At 38.9% G+C, this 19,107-nt stretch overlaps 1 protein-coding gene across 1 annotated transcript in view; it reads left to right on the plus strand.

Annotated features, from left to right (window-relative positions):
• The window catches only part of ppfia2 (PTPRF interacting protein alpha 2), a 506,299-nt gene that overhangs the window by 443,988 nt on the left and 43,204 nt on the right, over positions 1–19,107 (plus strand). Inside the window, exon 21 of the mRNA XM_060840055.1 lies at positions 7,895–7,957. Coding sequence (XP_060696038.1) covers positions 7,895–7,957 — 63 coding nt within the window. The remainder of the gene's footprint in view (positions 1–7,894; positions 7,958–19,107) is intronic.

The following is a 19,107-nucleotide window of genomic DNA, read 5'->3' on the forward strand; positions in this document are numbered from 1 at the left end:
TATTGTTAAATCAAATAGACCTGTTTACCAGGTTACATTGATATGCTATAATTCGATGACTACTTGACTGTGAATTTGGAGCGCAGTATACTCAAGTAGAAGATTGTAATTTGAAGTATTATATCTAGTACATGCTGAAGGCATAACTTTTATTTCAAATTATAAAGTCTAATCATAAATGTCTATACTGTTTGTTCTTTTACTATGACAGCATTTCCAGTCCATTTCAATTGTAATAATACATGCATTCATGGCTGTACCACTGTGTTGATTTCAGTCTGTTTTATTTTGTACCCAGGCAATAATTGTTAGAAAAAGCCTCCATTAAATATGCCCCATATTGTTTGTTATTTTTAAATCCTAATACACCCAATTGTATAACATATTTTTGTTAACTTTAATCGATTTTTAAAATTCCAACAATGTATTCCTTAATTATTTTATGGATGTTTTAAATAAACTGAACTGTGTGTCAAGAATTAGGAGGTCAGGTGATGTGATGGGGAGCATTCCTGCCTAAGTCAAACCTGAGTTCCACGTAATAGCTGTCAAAGGTGCTATGACTTTCCTTGGATTAATTAATGTAGCAATATTACAGCAGAAAGGAATGCAACTTCAGAGTAAACAAGTTAGTCTGGTCCTTATCAAATTTTAACTGCTCAAAGATGGAGGATTAAGCTATGTTTAGTACTCTATCTAATGATAAAAATCAAAATTCACCCAACTTAACCAAACATCTCAAAGTTTGACCATACCATAACATATTGTCAACAAGCAATGTTTTTCCATAGCAAAATTAACATTAGTGAGTGTTGTTGAAAACATTACATTTTGTTAAAGAGTTGTATCTTGCATTCATCAGGAAAATCTTAAGAGTCCCAATTTACACAGTTAAATTAATCCCAATTTAATACATTATAAATGCTGGTTTTACACCTTACAGTGTTTTTCTTGTGAATCACCCCAATCAGTGCAAAACATAAGCTTCAATAAAATATGTCCTTTCTCAGCAGTACTTAAGTTCTCACTTTTTAAATGTCAAAGAGAATGTAAATTCATTTCTGCAAATAACTGGCACAAATTCATTTTGAAGGAGAGTATGACTATGTAATCAAACCTGCCAAAAGAATGGCATTGTTATTGTCTGGCATTCTGACCTCTACATTGCAGTGGCTGAGTGCCACCTCCTCCTGTCTCTGCCTGGGCCATGACTCAACCATTGCACACCAGATTATTGTGTTCATAATGGTCACTAATCTCATTTCATCTGGGGAGCTCCCTCCCACTGCCTCCCAATTCATTGTCCCCCAACCCCATATAGCCCATTTCTACCTCGTTTACAAATTTCTCAAGCAGGACTGCCTATCCCTGCCCAACAGAACTTATCTCTTCCTATCTTGACTCATTTTTTCTCCCTTGTCCAATCCCTTCCGATTTACATTTGCTTTCTGACACTTTATGTCAGTTTCAGAATTTCCAGTTCATGGATTCCAGCTATCTTCTCTTCATCATGGACCTGTAAATCCCTTTAGACATCCATCCTCTATCAGGATGGTTTAATGGCTTTTGTTTCTTCCTGTAACACCTCCCCATTTACTTCCTCCCTGCTCATTAACCAAGGCACTAGGCGCACCTTCCAAGGGAGGTAGCAGTTTGCCTATATGTCACTCAAAGTAGTCTAATGTATTCACTGCCCACACTGTATCTGCCCTACAGTGGGGAAACAAAACACAGGCAAGATGACCACTTTGCAGATCAACTGTTCGGTCCACAAAAATGACCTTGAGCTTCCTGTTACTTGCCACTTCAAAGCACCATCATGTTCCCTGGCCAACATCTCTGTGTCAGGCTGAGAACAGCAAAGTTGAGCACAAGCTGGAAGTACAGCATTTCATTGTCTACTTGAGGCCCCTGCAACCTTCAGGACTCAGTAACAAATTCAATAATTTTAGAGCATTAGTACCTTCTCCCATTTCCGTTCTCAATTTCCTCATGCAACTTTTTCTGATTGTGACTGTCAGTCACAGATGCAGCCCACATCCTCCCTTCCCCAACCCAATCCTACCATCACCTCTAATACTACCTCTGATTGTCACTGTCATCTGCCTTATCTTAATTATTGATGACCTATCTTCCACTCATCTTTGTCTAGGTTTTCCATTGCACTTACTAATTACCCTTTCCCAATTCTGCTTCCTTCCCACCTTTGTTTGATATCAAGTTTATTCATGAAATTGAGTCATATACTGAACCCACTGTGGCACAATAACCTATAAGCTACAGTTGGCTTGGCCAGATCCAGTGGGGGCAGGTGAGAGGTCATGGATGTCCCAACATCTGTTTGATTGTGGTCAGAGTTAGCTAGAACAAAGATGCCCCCAGGAAGGTGGGACTTATTGATCACCAAGGGCAGAGCCAATGTTTGGTCAGCAATGTTTTGGGCTAATATCACCAAGTTTGTTGAGGATCTTATCATCAATTGCAGGACCTGTGCCATCAACAATGAGAGCCATTGATACCCGCCATATTGCCAACTAAACTGTGGAAACATATAGGCACAGAGCTATTGAGAGTCATAGAGTCATACAGCATGGAAACAGACTCATCCATGTCGACCAGCTTTCCCAAACTAAACTTGATACATTCGCCTGCGTCTGATACATATCTGTCTAAGCCTTTCCTAATCATGAACCTGTCCAACTGGTTTTTAAATATTGTAATTGTATCTGCCTCTACCACTTCCTCTGGCAGTTAATTCCATATATGCATCATCCTCTGTATGAAAATATTGTCTCTCTGGTCCCTTTAAAATCTTCCCCACTCACCTTAAACCAATGCCCTCTAGTTTTGAACTCCTCTACCCTAGGGAAAAGACTTTTGCTATTCACCTTATCTGTGCCTCATAATTTTTTAAGCCTCTATAAGGTTACCCCTCAATCTCTAAGCTCCAGCGAAAAATGTCCCAGCCTCACCAGCCTTTCCTTATAACTCAAACCCTCCAGTCCCGGTAACGTTGCAAATCTTCTCTGCACCCTTTCTAATTTAATAACATCCTTCCAATAAGGTGACCTGAACTGTACACTGTACTCCAAAAGTAGCCTCACCAATTTCCTTACAGTCATAACATTACATCCTAACACCTATACTCAATGAACAATGAAGGTAAACTTGCCAAATGCCGCCTTCATGCCCTGTCTGCCTGCGGCGCCACCTTTGAGGAACTATGTACCTGAACCCCTAGGTCTCTCTGATCGATAACAGTGCATAGGACTCTACCATTAACTGTGTAAGCTCTGCCCTGGTTTGTGTGACCAAAATGCAACACCTTGCATTTATCTAAATCAAACTTCATCTGTCACTTTTCGGCTCATTGGCCCAGCTGATCAAAATCCTGTTGTACTCTTAGATAACATTCTTCACTGTCCACTATACCACTAGTGTTGGTGTCGTTCACAAACTTACTAATCATGATGAAGGTCTTACCTTATTACATCAAATATTTCTTCAGTAAATGAAGGTTCAGAAGCTGCTGCCATGACTTAGGGTATGGTTATCAAACTCTTACATGATATATTTAAGGGCTTGGTATTCCTGATCTGATCATTTCAGGTGATAAGCCACCATTTGCAAAAGAGTGTTTCAGCCAATTTGCAGCTAGTTCTGGATTTGAATATGTCACAAGCTGCCAAGATATTCACAATCAAGTGGGGAAATGAACCTCCGGTCAGAACAGTTAAGTCACTCTTGAAAATAAGTACTAACTTCTACCTGACACTGTTAATCTTTGATGCTGCAGCACCATGAGAGTTGCTGATCAGCGGTAAGCTGAAGACTCAATTCCATTCCTACCGAAATTCAACATTTATATCAATAGGACTATCAAGACATATATATTAAGTACCAGTCATATCGTGCACAACAGGCCTCACTCAATTTGTGCCAAAGTGCAAGGTGGTTGTTACATTTAGGAAGGGCAACACATGTGGTTCAGGGATCTGAACTGAAAAGGTACATTGATCCAAGAAGTTGCAGACTATCGGAGATCACATAATGTCCGTATTACCAACGGGGTCATACAAAGAAACTGTAGGAATCTTATCCCATTATAGTTAATCATCCAATACTAATTAGCTGGTACAAAGTTAATGGGGATCTTGAAAACGCAATGGTCCTGCAGGCCTCACACTGTCGGGAAGAGAGTCAAATCAAATGTCATCTGCCCAGTAAGCTAACAATCTTCCAAATCCAAAGACAATTCCATGAGAACAGTGAAAACTCCAGATTTCCTGAATTTGAAAAGTCAGAGACTTTGGGCAGATAAGATAGTGGTAAATGTAGTTACGTACATAAATATATCAGTAGTAATGTGAAATATTGCTTGTATATGGGAAATATCATATACAGATATGAAAGTTTTAATATTGAAGGGTGCCATAAGCACCACTCACTATGATGATATAATCTTGAACTGAAGATAAAACTGTTTAGGATTTTGCAGGAGTGATGCATAACATCTGGTCATCCTCAAAGTGCCTGTAACAGCATCTATGCTACCACTGTAATGTGTAACTAGTTCTAAACATGCAATAAGCTATATTATGTAAACTACAAGAGATCTCTAGTTAGACCAGAAATTTTTTTTCTCTACCACACTGTACCAACAGGATCTGTACTTTCATACATTTAAAGAGGATGGTGGCAGTAATTGTCACCATGAGCAACAGCTCATACAGCATTGTGAGCTGACACCTTCAAGGCACTCCTCTGGCAAACTGCCTGGAGATAACCATTTGGTGTATGCACCTTGCTAGTTCAATGATAAAATGGCCCTAGACTATGAAATGTACCTTGGGTGTGTTTTTATCAGTGGAAAGATCATTCCTTACCTCCCTGTATTTCTGTGCCTGTGCACAATTTAATCTGAATTTAAATTTTCTCTCTTATATGGAGACTTTGTCTATCAGTTTTGATATATACTGTTAATATTTGCCTCTTTCTGAATCTTTGTGAAGTAATTGTGGAATGCATAATGTGTTACAATAAATAGACTGCAATTTGTTGGCATCTACATCCTCATTGGTAACAAATTGTTTGCCATTTTTATTGGATAAGCACAGGTGTTGAAGTTCACAAGGATTCAGATAGTGTAGACCTCTTCAACAATTGAGAAATAAGACAATAAAGAATGAGGATGTGGTTTAGTGAAGTACCCGATTTTTGCATTAATTTTGATGGAAATCTGTGGAACCCTCTGAAAAACAGTGGAAATGCTAGAATCCCAAGATTATGTCCCTACATACTTGGTAGCTTCTTCTGCCCATTTTGTCTTCCCTTTCTTAAAAATAACTATTGTTGAGGGTGAATCTATGTACCACTTCACCCATATTGAAATTATTCATTTGTGAGCCTAATAGTGAATGCTGGTGAGCTAATTGACTGGATATGTATCATAACTAAGTCCAGTTCTATCCTTGAATGTTGTCTACATCAGAGGGACAACACTAAATAATTATTGAACAACAAGATCTTTCACAATTTTTATTCTCCATAACACAAAGTGCTGAGGCTAATGGTGCCATTTGTGTTTTCATCTTAGTTATATTTTTAACATATTTAAGAATTTTCTTCCCTTTCCCAAATCTATTTAGATAGTCTTTATTGAATGTACACCATGTTAAGGTTGTAAACTGTGGTCTCAATACTCTTAAAAAAAACACCTTTTGAAACACTTGTTAACTTACTACCAATGTAATATGCAAATTAAAATTATTTATTTAAACTTTAAATGTTTTAGGAAGAATATTAACAGGATGTATTTTAGTCAACCATGAACTGTAGTTGTAAGCAGACCTGGAGATTTGATAACATGATGTCTGACCATATGTTTAACTGATCATATATGTTCTTGGGTCATGTCATATTGGCAATATACTGCAGTTACTTTTCAGGCTGTATCCTTTATTGTTGTGTAGCTTTATGCATAGATTTGTGCAAAGTGCTGTTGGGAAAGAAATTTCAATAGCAGGGTGACCTCTTGAGCTGTTGGAGTGCTAAAATTGACGATAAGGAATAAATGATGTTGGTGTGATCTGATGTGAGGAAACCAGAGATGGAGGGAACATTGATTCCTTCTGTAGCGAATACCAATTCATGAAAAATATACTGATAACTAATAGCGATAGTAGTCAAACTCAAATTCCTTTTCTTATTCATGGAACATGGATGCGACTGGCAAGGCATTTAATGTCCATCCTTTATTGCCCTTGTGAAGATCTTCTTGAAACACTGTAGTCGATACAATGACCATATTACATCACACTGTTCTTTTGGGAGTTCTGAGACGATGGCCCACAAATATGAGAAAACACTGGCAGTATATTTTCAATTTAGGATGTATAACTTTAAAAAGAACTTATATGTGGGGAAATCCCCATGAGACTGCTGTTCTTGTTCTTCTGTGTTGACAAGTTACTGTGCAGTGCATCCCTTAAATTATACACACTGTATATTATTGCTTATTGATCAATTTCCCATACTGATTCCAGTTAGCACCACTGAGGTGCAAATAACAAGTTGGTAACTTGATTTACATTCCTCTTGGTTCTACTGAAAATAGAAATTGAAGATGGTAAATAAGGCTGGGATTTTATATCACCAATAATGGTAAACTGTACTAACATATTTTCAGGTGGGTGTTAACTAGGGTTTTACTTTAGTACATACAAAGAGACAATTAGGGAAACTATAGTGTGATTGAATTTGGAGATATTAGTTTGTAATACTTCATTCTGAATGAATATAACAGTAAGTAAAGATTGAGTCCAGTATTATCTTTCAACTTGCTGCAAATTAACATCACCTGTTTTACTCTATTAACCAAAATCAGAATCTGCACCTGACAATTTTTCACTTTAAAATCTAAAATGTGTAATTAATGCTGACAAATCCTTGAATCAATGGTAAAATCTTTTCATGCACTTTGCACTGTGACAGTGGGTAAGTCTTTCAAAAAAATGTTCTGAAATTAAGTCAACAACTTACACCATGCAACCTAATATATTAATATTTGAATGTATGAAGTCTTCCTGAAATGCATCCCAAAATAAATTCAACCCTTACAGTTAGTTTCCCCAAACCATGTTTGCTAGCCATATCAGAAAAAATCCCAATCATTTCATTTTAAGTGCAAAGGAAATCATTGATGGCTTACTTCTGAGGAACTTAGGCATTGAAATAACTTTAGATGTTTTGTTGTAAAATATTTCTACAGCCAGAATGTTCACTGATAAAGCACATCTAAGATCTCAAAACAAACTTATGAGTCTAATAGATATGCAGATTCATCCCAGAGCATGAATTTGGAAACCTTAGGCATGCTGCACTTTGAAGGTCAAGGTAGTTCAAGCAAGACAGAAGAGATTACCTAATGAGATATTTATAATGAGATTTGAAGAGTTAATACTATGTCATCAGTAGTGGAGAAGGGGAAGGTTGGAATGCATAATAGCATAATCTCAAAACGTATCAAAATCCTAATGAACACATATCAAAAATGTCTTATGCTGTGCCTCTAAAGCCTCAGTGCAGTTGTTAAAACTGTCTGGTTTAGCAATAAAATGATTTTGAAAGCTTTGATAAAGTATTCCTATTTGTGTTTTTTTTAATTTCCTGTTCACTGTTCCCTGCAACAGAATACTTGTGTAGCAGTTACCAGATTCATGAATATATGCTAAGCAGAGTATGAACATGTTGGGAACTTGGTCAGTTTAGCAGTGAGGCTGTTGTTCTCATTATGATGCTATACGCTATTGGCTTACAGTGGTGCTGCCTTTCTTCTTTAACACTGCTTGCCTCACATGGATTGTGATTGGTTCTCTGTGGGCTTTATAATTAGCCCTCAGGAAATGTCTGGGTGACCCATGAGGAAATGGAAAACTTGACATCTGCTACAAGAATGGTTAGTCTTCACTTTATTGTTGTATTTGCGTTATTGCAGATTTACTTGACAATGACACAATTTGGTGCTTGCACGTTTTAAGTGCCTTCCTGACAGAAAAATTTCATTTCTAAATCTCTTTGATTTGTAGCTTATAAATGGAAATATATTAACATAGTACCTTTGGATAATACAATTTAAAAACCTGTATGGTAAAAGCAATCATCCATTGTTTTCAGCTGATGTGATCTTACCTTACTTTCACTTTTGGAAGGATTAGAAACATTTGCATCATAACTCTGTACATTGAAAGCAAACTAAAGAGATTTGTTAGGGGCTGTGCAGATTTCTCTGTAATTTTAACATTTGTCTGAGTTATACTGTACCATTCAGTTATGTTTTTAGAGTAACATAAGTAAATTGGTCCAATATATCTTTAATGAGAATGCAATCAAAATTTTGACATGAAAATTTCTTTCATTATCTTGTATTTGCCTGCTCTGAGTTATTTTTATATGCTTGCAATTTGAACTAAAGGTGAGATCTTTTAAACTCATATTAGTAACATATAATGTTCATTTTTATATATATATAAAATTTTCATTTTCAGTTGCCATGATCTACTATATATTAATGTACTGTTCAATAGTATATGAACAATTTAAGTTCTTTAGGCTGCAAACATCCTGAGTAATTACCATTCCTTTAGTCGTACAACATAAACCTTGGTTTCTCTGCTTTTTGTCCAGTGAAGTCATGAATATAAAAGAAGAAACTGATTTTAATACATTCACAATCTTGGTTTTCTGGCTTGCATAATTGCAAGGCTCTTCAAAAGTGCTCACAGAAATATTTTGCCACCACAATTCTAATAATTTCACTAGATATCTTTTTGCAATCAGACAATATTTTACTTTTTTGCTGAAAGCACATTTTCGTAGATCTTCTAAAAATCAAAAGAACTGTGGATGCTGTAAATCAGAAACAAAAAGAACAATTGCAGAAAGAGCTGAACAGATCTGGCAGCATCTGTGAAGAGAAATCAGAGTTAACGTTTTGGGTCAAGTGACTCTTCCTTACAACTTAAGCTTTTCCAGCAGTTTCTATTTTGGTATTTCTTTGTTGACAAAGTACTGGTGTATTACGAATTCTTATAGATATAATAACGCTTGCTTTTTTTTTAATAGAACTGGCAATGCTAGAACTCTGAAAATATTATAACCAGGCAATAACTATCTTAGGAGAAAGGGAGGACTGCAGATGCTGGAGATCAGAGCTGAAAATGTGTTGCTGGAAAGGCGCAGCAGGTCAGGCAGCATCCAAGGAGCAGGAGAATCGACGTTTCGGGCATGAGCCCTTCTTCAGGAATGAGGAGAGTGTGCCAAGCAGGCTTAGATAAAAGGTAGGGAGGAGGGACTTGGGGGTGGGGGGGGCGTGTTGGAAATGCAATAGGTGGAAGGAGGTTATGGTGAGGGTGAAAGGCCGGAGTGGGGATGGGGGCGGAGAGGTCAGGAAGAAGATTGCAGGTTAGGAAGGTGGTGCTGAGTTTGAGGGTTGGGACTAAGACAAGGTGGGGGGAGGGGAAATGAGGAAACTGGAGAAATCTGAGTTCATCCCTTGTGGTTGGAGGGTTCCTAGGCGGAAGATGAGGCGCTCTTCCTCCAGCTGTTGTGTTGCTATGGTCTGGCGATGGAGGAGTCCAAGGACCTGCATGTCCTTGGTGGAGTGGGAGGGGGAGTTGAAGTGTTGAGCCACGGGGTGGATGGGTTGGTTGGTCTGGGTGTCCCAGAGGTGTTCTCTGAAACATTCCGCAAGTAGGTGGCCTGTCTCCCCAATATAGAGGAGGCCACATTGGGTGCAGCGGATGCAGTAAATGATGTGTGTGGAGGTGCAGGTGAATTTGTGATGGATATGGAAGGATCCCTTCCATAACTATCTTAGTACCTGTGGAAAAACAGAGAAATTAAAACTCTGATGTAAGTCTACATGTTAAAATATTTACTGGCATTGACTGACCTGCCTTGCATGTCCAGCATTCTCTGTTTTTTGTTAATATGTCATATGGATTTATTTTACTACACACACACTGGTTGACATGGTACAGTACATAGGATTTCTTTACACAAGTTTTAATATAGTCCCAATCAGGGCTTAACAACTGTTTAAAAATAACACAAAAATGAATATTATATGAAATAAAATTAAGTCTTGAACCCAATCTGCTTGAAGCACCATTACTCAAAGCTTGACCTTCAAAGAAAACCTGAAAATCTGTCACAGGAAAACATGAATTCAACTTGTGTTGTCACTGCATGTTAATGATTTTCTACGATAGTGTAATCAAATACAGACGCACAAGACAAGCCACTGCATAAATTTAAAATCTGGTTAAAAGCGATGTGTAAAGATAATTCAAATGAGCTGTATCATGCATGCACAAATATGTTTTTGTTGTTAATGTGTAGCTTCAGTATCTATTTCATTATATTAATGTTACATTTTATATTATTAGATCTTAAAACATACAGACTATAAATGTAAATCTATTTCTAGTACTTAATCCATAATTTCTAAAAAGTCCTACCAATTTACGTAAGACTAGATGTCCTTAGAGAAGAAATCCAAAAACAAAATTCAAGACTGGCATATTTGGCAATTATAGAAAATTAAATTACACTATATATTTCACCAGCAGATACTGATATACTGTACAAGAGATCTGTTTGATATTTTAAAGTTGTGCATAATACTCAAAGGTTCTGTCAGTAATGCTAGTATGCAAACATAGCAATTTTTCCTCTGTATTTGAAGAAATAATGTACTCATTTGTACTTTTGATAAAAATATAGAAGAAAATATTAAAGATAAATGGAATGATTGTCTATGGCAATTTCCAGATTATTGTATTCTTGGAAAATAGTATAGGGAGTTGGAATAATCTTAGTTTTTGTGTTTGAAATAAGTCATACAGAATAGAAACAGGTCCTTCAGCTCACCATGTCTATGCCAACCAACAAATACCAAACTACACTAGCCTAACTTATCTGCACTTGGTCCACAATCTACGATGCGCAGGTATTTTAAGTACTTATCCAGATACTTCTTAAAAATCAAATGCTTTGACAGCTGTATAAAACTTTAGATAGATCACATTTGGAATATTATGTGCAGTTCTAATTGCCACACTATAGGAACGATGTAGAGGCCTTGGAGAAAGTGCAAGCAAGGTTTACCAGGATATTGGCTTGGATTGGAGTGTATTAGCTATAAGGAGAGGTTGGACAAACTTGAATGTGTTTTCACCAGAACATTGGAGTCTGAGGGGTGACCTGATGGAAGTATATATAATTAAGAGCGGGTTGGATAGGATGGATGGTCAGAGGCTTTTTCCCAGTGTGGAAATGTCAAATATTAGGGAACATAGGTTTAAAGTGTGAAGGGAAAGTTTAAAGGAGAGATTGCACGGTGCCTGGAATGTGCTGCTGGGGAGGTGATAGAAGCACATATGAAGCATTTGTGCAGACACATGAACAGGCAGGGCATAGAGGGATGCAGACCATTAGTTGTGATTAGTTTAGAATGGCATTGTGGTTGGCACAGGTGTCGTGGGCCAAAGGGCCTGTTCCCGTGCTGTACTAATAAAACAAAAATTCAAGAGAATATATGGTTGACTCAAGCACAATATGCCGGAAGGCGTGTTACTGCACTGTACTAACAAAAAAAAAACAGGAGAATCTGTCCAGCAATTTCAGGCACATAATTTTAATGTGAGTCAAAGTGAAACCTATGAACAGATCAGATGCGGATGCAGTTAAGTGAACATAAACACACTTTGTTAAACGTTGTCTCAGCTCATTTGTCTCTCACACCAACCTTTCCCCAAAATCTTTTCCAGCCAAGACACCAACGTCTAACTATATTCTCAGCTCCTTTATGAAATGAGTGGGCTAGATGAACTCTATATAGTCCTCTTTAAAGGGAAATCCTTTGGCAGTTTGGAGTGCAGCCTCTGACAGTGAGCTGAATATAAAGACAACTCTCATGGGCTTGAGGCTGGGTTGAAATGGATAATAATATCTCTGGATCCATGATATTTGCTGCTTACTTGTTAAATACTAGTCCTGAAGAAGAATCATGCCAGTCAAAACATTACCTTTATTTCTCTCCACAAATGCTACCAGAACCACTGAGTTTCTCTTGCATTCTCCTTGCTTGTTTCAGATTTCCAGTATCTGCAGTACTTTGCTTTTATTATATGAAACAAAAGAACTACAAGGCTATTGCACACAATAACAAAGAAACACAAACTACTTTACAATATATAGAAATAATTGAAACAGTCTTATTCCTTTGCTCCTGATATTTGTAATAATCTTTTTATCCTCAACCACAACCATACAAATATATAAACCTCAGTGAAGAGACACCCTGTTTCCATGCTAAAGAGGTGTAATCCAGGTAGTTGTGGGAGTCGGTGACGACCGACTTGGCACCGACATTTTTTACAAACCCACCAACTCCCACAGCTACCTGGATTACACCTCTTCCCACCCTACTTCCTGCAAAACTGCCATCCCGTATTCCCAATTCCTTCGCCTCCGCCGTATCTGCTCCCAGGAGGACCAGTTCCACCACAAAACACACCAGGTGGCCTCCTCCTTTAGAGACCGCAATTTCCCTTCCCATATGGTTAAAGATGCCCTCCAATGCATCTCATCCACATCCCGCACCTCTGCTCTCAGACCCCACCCCTCCAACAATATCAAGGACAGAACGCCCCTGGTGCTCACCTTCCACCCTACCAACCTTCACATAAACCAAATCTTCCACCGACATTTCCGCCACCTCCAAACGGACCCCACCATCAGGGATATATTTCCTTCCCCACCCCTTTCTGCCTTCTGCAAAGACTGTTCCCTCTGTGACTACCTGGTCAGGTCCATGCCCCCCTACAACCCACCCTCCCATCCTGGCACCTTCCCCTGCCACTGCAGGAATTGCAAAACCTGCGTCCACACCTTCTCCCTCACCTCCATCCAAGGCCTAAAGGAGCCTTCCATATCCAAAGTTTTACCTGCCCATCCACCAATATCATTTATTGTATTCGTTGCTCCCAATGCGGTCTCCTCTACATTGGCGAGACTGGACACCTCCTAGCAGAGTGCTTTAGGGAACATTTCTGGGACACCCGCACCAATCAACTACACTGCCCTGTGGCCCAGTATTTCAACTCCTCCTCCTACTCTGCCGAGGACATGGAGGTCCTGCGCCTACTTCACTGCCGCTCCCTCACCACCAGACGCCTGGAGGAAGAATGCCTCATCTTCCGCCTCGGAACACTTCAACCCCAGAGCATCAATGTGGACCTGAACAGTTTCCTCATTTCCCCTTCCCCCACCTCACCCCAGTTCCAAACTTCCAGCTCAGCACTATCCCCATGACTTGTCCTACCTGCCTATCTTCTTTTCCACCTATCCACTCCACTGTCCCCCCTGATCTATCACCTTCATCCCCTCCCCCACTCACCTATTGTACTCTATGCTACTTTCTCCCCACCCCCACCCTCCTCTAGCTTATCTCTCCACCCTTCAGGCACTCTGCCTATATTCCTGATAAAGGGCTTTTGCCCGGACCGTCGATTTTACTGCTTCTCGCATGCTGCCTGAACTGCTGTGCTGATTCAGCACCACTCTAATCTAGACTCTGGTTTCCAGCATCTGCAGTCATTGCTTTTACCCCTTTGTTTCTTTTCCAGCAAATGTTTGCATTCAATCAAAGCTATTTCTCGAGTCAATATTCTCTTCCTGTGATCATTAAACAAATGCTTTGCTGTATTAATTAGCACAGACACACAATAAGACAGCATGTCATGCTGCTCAGTATTTGTTAGTCAAAGGAATATGCATCTCGCTTTCAGTTCTATGCTACATGAATCTCTTACTTGCACCATGTGCCAACAGCATGCACACAGCAAATGGAAAACACTGCATGTGCAGCGAGACAGCAGCCAAAGTCTTAGAACATAAGAACTAGAAGCAGGAATAGGCAAATCAGTCTCTCAAGCCTATTCAATATGATCATGGTTGATCCCATCTTGGCCACAACACATTCCTGCCCATTCTCCATAAAATGTTACCCCATTACGAGTTAAAAATCTGTCTACCTCCTTCTTGAATGTATTCATTCCGGTGTCCACCACCCTCTGGGCTGGTGAATTCCACAAATTGATGACCTTTGAGAGAAGTGATCCTTCTCCTCTCTGGTTTAAATTTGCCGTGCCTTAGACTAAAACTATGACCTCTCATTCCACAAGGAGAAACGTCTTTTGAACAATGACTGGGATGATACACCTACAGTTTATGTGCCTCTCCAACAAATCTTGAGAGTGCTGGATCTGGTTCTCTCTTTCAGCTACCAACCAATCCATAGAGACAGACAGTCAAATACTTGAGGCAGCTGGACCCCAAAGTATATCTGTACTCCTATAAATTCTGGCCTATCAGGGCCATTGCATTACAGATATGCAATTGCCACCCCTGTTCTCCTCCTGTGCGTATGCATAAAACCCTGATTGCCAACATCACTGTGTCCTTTGCGACTGGGACTAAACAGCCGGAAGTTCTCCAATTGCCAACGATCGGGAACATCCTTGGCCAGCTACAGAGCTTTTACAGGGAGGTGCTCACCAGGTTGTATTCCGAAAATTTCTAAACGTGATATTCCCACCTATGTATAACTCTGTGGCCAAGATACTCTTGTCCTCAGAGGTCAAGCAGGTGAATTCAAGCAGAGCAGACAGTTTCTCCACCAAAGTTGTGGATATCCTGATGGTTCCTGCAAAGCACAAGGGAGACAAGGCAAGCAGCTAATGATTGGAAACTGTGTGCAATGAATTACACTGACAGCAGGGTATCTGTGGGAAATGCAGTGGAATGAAGAATAGCATTTATTGAGTCGGAGGGTCATGGATGTATTAGTATCCCTTCAGGAATGTTCATTCTCTTGCGAGAGACAGGATTTCACTTCATAGTGGATTAAGAGCATGATGTCAAGCATCCCGTCCCTCTTCTGCACCCTTTCTGCTATACTCTGCTTTCATTCCAGCAGAAGATTAAACAATGGAGGGAATATTTGAGATGTAAGTGGTGACATTGAATTGGTAATTGGTGAAATTTTGGGAGGTGTGGCTGGTGAGTGAATAGGCAGGGCAGAGGCAATGTAGGGATAATGGTGTGGGAGCTTGGGAGAATGACAGCAAGTGAGAGAAGATGTTGAGTGCAACCGTGAAAGTGCCATAGCATAAGCCATGGTATAGATGGGATAGTAGTTGAGATAGACTGAATGTTAAATAGAGAGAAGGGTGAGGCACTTGCTTGGAGGAAGTAGCAGTGCTATCCATTCCTCCATGGTGTGGAGACCAGATTGCCATGGGTGACAACATTGGGCCAGTTACCAGAATCTGATATTGTGGCCTCCTATGCTAGTCCACCACCATGTAGGGCAGATTCCGAGTTCCAGTACTCATCCTTTTAAAGAAAGTAGGGGTGCCAAGAATGCTGATCTTTCAGCAATTATCCACTGTTCTAGGAATGATGCATAATAAGATGGGGCTAGAATTGTACAAAACAGACATGGTACGTTGTTAATGAGGTGACTTTGATGAGATATCTCAAAGGGTTTCACTTGGCCTCAGCAAAAATAGCTGCAAAAACATGATGCAATTGACATTTAGCCAAAAAAAAACAAAAAATTGAACTCAATTAATTCAATGATGTCATTATCCATTAGGAACTTGATCTTTTCTACCACTTAAGCTAATTTCTCTGGATTGAGTCCATAGGATGCTGTGTTATGGGTAACACATCCCTTACCTTATATTAACTGCGACGTAACATTACATTACATATGGCCAGAGATGTTTTTATCCTGACCTATTTAAATAAATTGATTCGCAAGTCTGTTACAGTGTTTGTAAGTCACTTCAATAGTTCGCTGAGAAATAGCATAATATTCCACTTAACTATTCAGGTACCTTGATACTATCTCATAATTTCTGAGGTGCCAACTTTCTGATTAATTTTCCAATCATTTGGATATTTTATATCATTCCTTACTTCTTTCACAGCTGCACTGCCTCCCCAGAAAGATAACTGCACTTAACATCTTGTCTCCAACAGCATGATTCTGAGATTTTGTCTTTTTCCCAGCAAATAATTTTCATTGTTTTCAAATGATTTTTAGCCAACTTACATGCTTTCATTAGTTTTTTTCTCTGAATCTTGAGATATAAATAGCAAATTTAGTTCCTGAGCTTGGAAAATGTTTTATTCTCTGATTAATTTAAAAGATTCTCTTGTTTTATAGCTGTGTATCAGTTCAAAAGAGCTAAATCCAGTGGACATATAGGGACGTTTCTGATGGTAAACAACAAAAGGGAATTACTTTATCCTAATCACCAGGATTGTCCTAATATTTAAAGTTTGGCACCATACTTCCAATTCTCCTTGAATTTGTGGATGATAAGGTGAATATGGAATTAGTTTATTCTCAGACTGTTCATTACATCTATGAATATTTGCAACAAGAATTTGAACCTTGACCTGATTATATTTCTTTGGGTAATCTATAACTTGTTAAAAAAAAGTCTGTAACATTGTTAATATAGTTTTGCCCAAAAGCACGGTCTCAGAAAATCTTGTTGAAGCATCCATACTTGCTAAATTAAATTGATTCCCACTTTTGGTTTTGGGTAAAGGTCAGGCACAATCTATTAACAATCCACTAAATGTTTCTTCAAAAGCTAGTATTAGAATTAAATGTACAAGCTTAAGTGAGAGTTGAGGTTTCGACATTACCTGACATATAGAGCATATCTGGCAAAACTTAACCACATTTTTATGTACGCAGAGCAATAAAAATGTTTTAATATTTTAGCTTAGGTTTTCTTACTATCTAAGTGACCTGACATTGCAAGTTCATGGATCTCTTATAACATTTTATTATAATTCTCAGATGGAACTACCATCTGATGGACTACCGTCATTATTCATTGACTGGTGTTCAAGGTGATCTTGACTTCCTCATGAGGACTTTATCTTTTCTTAAAAAAAGACCTATGGCTGTTGGTCCTGGTTCAGTTTCTGTGTAAGCTGTTTAAAACAGCACTCCCATTTCAAGATCCCTCTGCTGCATTTCTATTAAAGGAGATGAGCTAACTGTGTCAGCCTCATTTTAATTTTTATAGTGTCACATAATTGCATTTCCTTATCATCTCCAGTTTTCTTACACTTCATATCTTCCTTGTTAAACACAGTCAGAAAAACATCCAGGAAATCCCTCCTGTAGCATTTCAAATTCTTTTACTTTTACTGTTAGTTTCAATATCCTTGGTGCAGCCATTGATCTTTCATCCCAGAGATTAAATCAATGCTATCTATTGGGATTTGTTGCAAGATACAAACTACAATTTCTCCATTTATTAAATCACTTTTTAATCTAAATTAATACAATGGGACCAATTTCTAACTTCAGTGTATATCTCCATTTTTTTTCCCTTCATTCGCCCCACTGGAAGACAAATTGTTTCATCAGCCAGCACTGTAACTGACTTGCTCCAGTGTCTCTCAACACAAGTTAAGTTGCGTTTTCAACTTCCATTTTTATTACAATGTAAGTATGTTATTTTGTTGATATCACGTTTATTTTTATATCTCTTGATTTTACTTTCTCCTTTGTTTTCTCAGCATCCGTCAATTTGTTTCTGCAAATTCGATTCCCAAATTTTCTATTCATCCAATTTCATTTCTATATGATAATTTACCCACATTTCTATATGAGTCATCATAGATATTTGTCAGAATTGTCACTTCTTAGATCTTTGACGTCTGTCCAAGCAGCAACAGAAACTGAGCGAAGGAGAACGAACCTGGGAGTGTACAACGGCAGCAGGATAAACACCTGAGGAGCAGGTCAGTCAGAGTGAATATGGAGGTGTATCTAGGCCAAGCTCTAGAGGTGACATCACCACTCAAAAAGTGACTTAGGCCTGGTGTTCATGAACCAGGTTTATAGAGTGACAGAATAGTGTCTGGAGAGAGATAAAGTACTTGGTTTTTGTAGTTGTAGTCTGTTAGGAAGTGAATGCAAGAATGAGAGATCTGAGTTTAGTGACAAGTGGGTAATGTTATGTTATTAGTTCCTGGATTAATCTGAAATTAATACAGATTATTAATTGTCTGTAATTATTTAGATTGATTAAATCAATGAGGTTTCAAATGACAGAATAATTGGCCCCATGGAATGCTCTCCTGAAACGTGTGGGAAATAAGGGTCACTTCCAATGTCTGTGGTGACTATGTATGCAATATTCAACAGCAGCTCCTAGTTTGCTGTATGGAGCATCTGGAGCTACAGGTGGACTCATTATGGGGCATCCATGATGCTGAGAATGTGATGGATAGCACATTTAGCAAGCTAGTCATACCACCAATCAGGGCTACACAGACAGTGATCACCATATCAGTGACCACCAGGAATATGAATAAATGTGGGCAGGCAGTACAGGAGCACCTTATGGCCATTCCCTTTTCAAGCAGTTTTGAATGTTTTTGGAGTATGGCCTATCAGGGGAAGGCAGCAGCAGCTAAATCAGTAGCACCATGACTAGCACTGTTTTACAGTAAGGAGCGTCAAAGTGAAGGTGAGCAGCAGTGACAGAGGACTCTATAGTCAGGGACACAGGCATTTCTGTGGCCACAAGCAAATCTCCAGGATGGTGCGTTGCCTCTCTGGGGCGAGGGTCAAGAATATCTCTGAGCACACACACAATATTCTGAAGGGTGAGGGTGAATCACTAGAGGTTGTGGCCAATATTGGTACTAACAATAGAGGCAAAAAGAGAAATGAGGTCCTGCAAAAGGAGTTCAGTGAGTTAGAAAGTTGAAAAGCAGGACCTCCAGGGTAATAATCTCAGAATTACTTCTTGTACCACATGTCAATGAAGCGAGGAATATGGAGATTGTCCAGTCAAATACATGGCTAAAGAGTTGATGTAGGAGGGAAAGTTTCAGATATGTGGATCATTGCTATGTCTTCCAGGGCAGGTGGGATAGGAACTGCCCCAATATCCTTAGAGGTTAGCAATTGTCACTTGGATGGGTTTTAACTACTGT

This window comes from Hemiscyllium ocellatum, chromosome 19 (assembly GCF_020745735.1).
Source record: "Hemiscyllium ocellatum isolate sHemOce1 chromosome 19, sHemOce1.pat.X.cur, whole genome shotgun sequence".
NCBI lineage: Eukaryota > Metazoa > Chordata > Chondrichthyes > Orectolobiformes > Hemiscylliidae > Hemiscyllium > Hemiscyllium ocellatum.